This window comes from Cyprinodon variegatus, unplaced genomic scaffold (assembly GCF_000732505.1).
Source record: "Cyprinodon variegatus isolate N-32 unplaced genomic scaffold, C_variegatus-1.0 Scaffold554, whole genome shotgun sequence".
In the NCBI taxonomy this organism is placed as follows: domain Eukaryota; kingdom Metazoa; phylum Chordata; class Actinopteri; order Cyprinodontiformes; family Cyprinodontidae; genus Cyprinodon; species Cyprinodon variegatus.
This window is the reverse complement of record NW_015151007.1, coordinates 474,057-475,405: the sequence shown is the minus strand read 5'-3', so window position 1 is coordinate 475,405 and position 1,349 is coordinate 474,057. Positions and strand designations below refer to the sequence as shown.

At 56.7% G+C, this 1,349-nt stretch overlaps 1 protein-coding gene across 1 annotated transcript in view; it reads left to right on the top strand.

Annotated features, from left to right (window-relative positions):
* Positions 1-1,349, top strand: part of pik3r4 (phosphoinositide-3-kinase regulatory subunit 4) — a 24,290-nt gene that overhangs the window by 3,426 nt on the left and 19,515 nt on the right. The window contains exons 2-4 of the mRNA XM_015391664.1: positions 45-776; positions 852-985; positions 1,164-1,236. Of these exons, the coding sequence (XP_015247150.1) occupies positions 59-776; positions 852-985; positions 1,164-1,236 (925 nt within the window). The 5' untranslated portion in view covers positions 45-58. The remainder of the gene's footprint in view (positions 1-44; positions 777-851; positions 986-1,163; positions 1,237-1,349) is intronic.

The following is a 1,349-nucleotide window of genomic DNA, read 5'->3' as shown; positions in this document are numbered from 1 at the left end:
CTCACTGTTTGCCGTTACTGAATGTTCTGATCCTGTTTCCACAGACGGGACCAGAGCGATGGGGAACCAGCTGGCGGGCATCGCCCCGTCTCAGATCCTCTCCGTGGACAGCTACTTCTCAGATATCCACGACCACGAGTACGACAAAAGTCTAGGCAGCACTCGCTTCTTCAAGGTGGCGCGGGCCAAACACCGCGAGGGCCTGGTGGTGGTCAAGGTCTTCGCCATCCAGGACCCGTCGCTGCCGCTCACCAGCTACAAGCAGGAGCTGGAGGAGCTGAAGATCCGGCTGCACTCCTGCCAGAACTGCCTTCCTTTCCAGAAGACGTCCCTGACGGAGAAGGCCGCCATCCTGTTCCGCCAGTACGTCCGGGACAACCTGTACGACCGCATCAGCACGCGGCCGTTCCTCAACAACGTGGAGAAGCGCTGGATCGCCTTCCAGATCCTCAACGCCGTGGACCAGGCGCACAAGGCCGGCGTCCGCCACGGAGACATCAAGACGGAGAACGTGATGGTGAGCAGCTGGAACTGGGTGCTGCTCACAGACTTCGCCAGCTTCAAGCCCACCTACCTGCCGGAGGACAACCCCGCCGACTTCAACTACTTCTTCGACACGTCCAGGCGCAGGACGTGCTACATCGCCCCCGAGAGGTTTGTGGACGGAAGCATGTTCACCACGGAGAGCGACCAGAACACGCCGCTGGTGGACCTGACCAACAACAACCAGAGGAGCCGTGGAGAGCTCAGGCCGGCCATGGACATCTTCTCTGCAGGTACGGACCAGCAGGAGGAACCGTGAAGATGGCTGCTAGAACGGCGCCACTGATGCAGGCTTGTGTTTGTTTCAGGCTGCGTGGTCGCTGAGCTCTTCACGGAGGGCGTCCCGCTCTTCGACCTGTCCCAGCTGCTGGCCTACCGGAAGGGACACTTCCAGGCCGAGCAGGTCCTCATGAAGATCGAGGATGAGAGCATCAGGGAGCTGGTGAGAACCGTGAAGTTTGAATCCAACATGGAGGCAGAACCAGAATAAGCTGAAGGTTCCTGCTCCCTCCCTCTGGTCTGTCAGGAACAAATGGCCTTAAAGGTCTGGAATGTCCTGGAATTTAGTTCAAGGAGTTTCCATTATTGGAAAACTTTGTTTCGTAAACTTCACATCTAAGGATCAGAAACAGTGGTGGAGAACAGAGGTCCATGTGGGGGTCCTCCTCATGGAGTTTGAGTGGGTTCCTCCAGGTTCCTTTTGGTTCCTACTGTTTCCTTCAGGTTCCTACTGGTTCTTTTTGGTTCCTCCAGGTTCCTTTTGGTTCCTACTGTTTCCTTCAGGTTCCTACTGGTTCTTTTTGGTT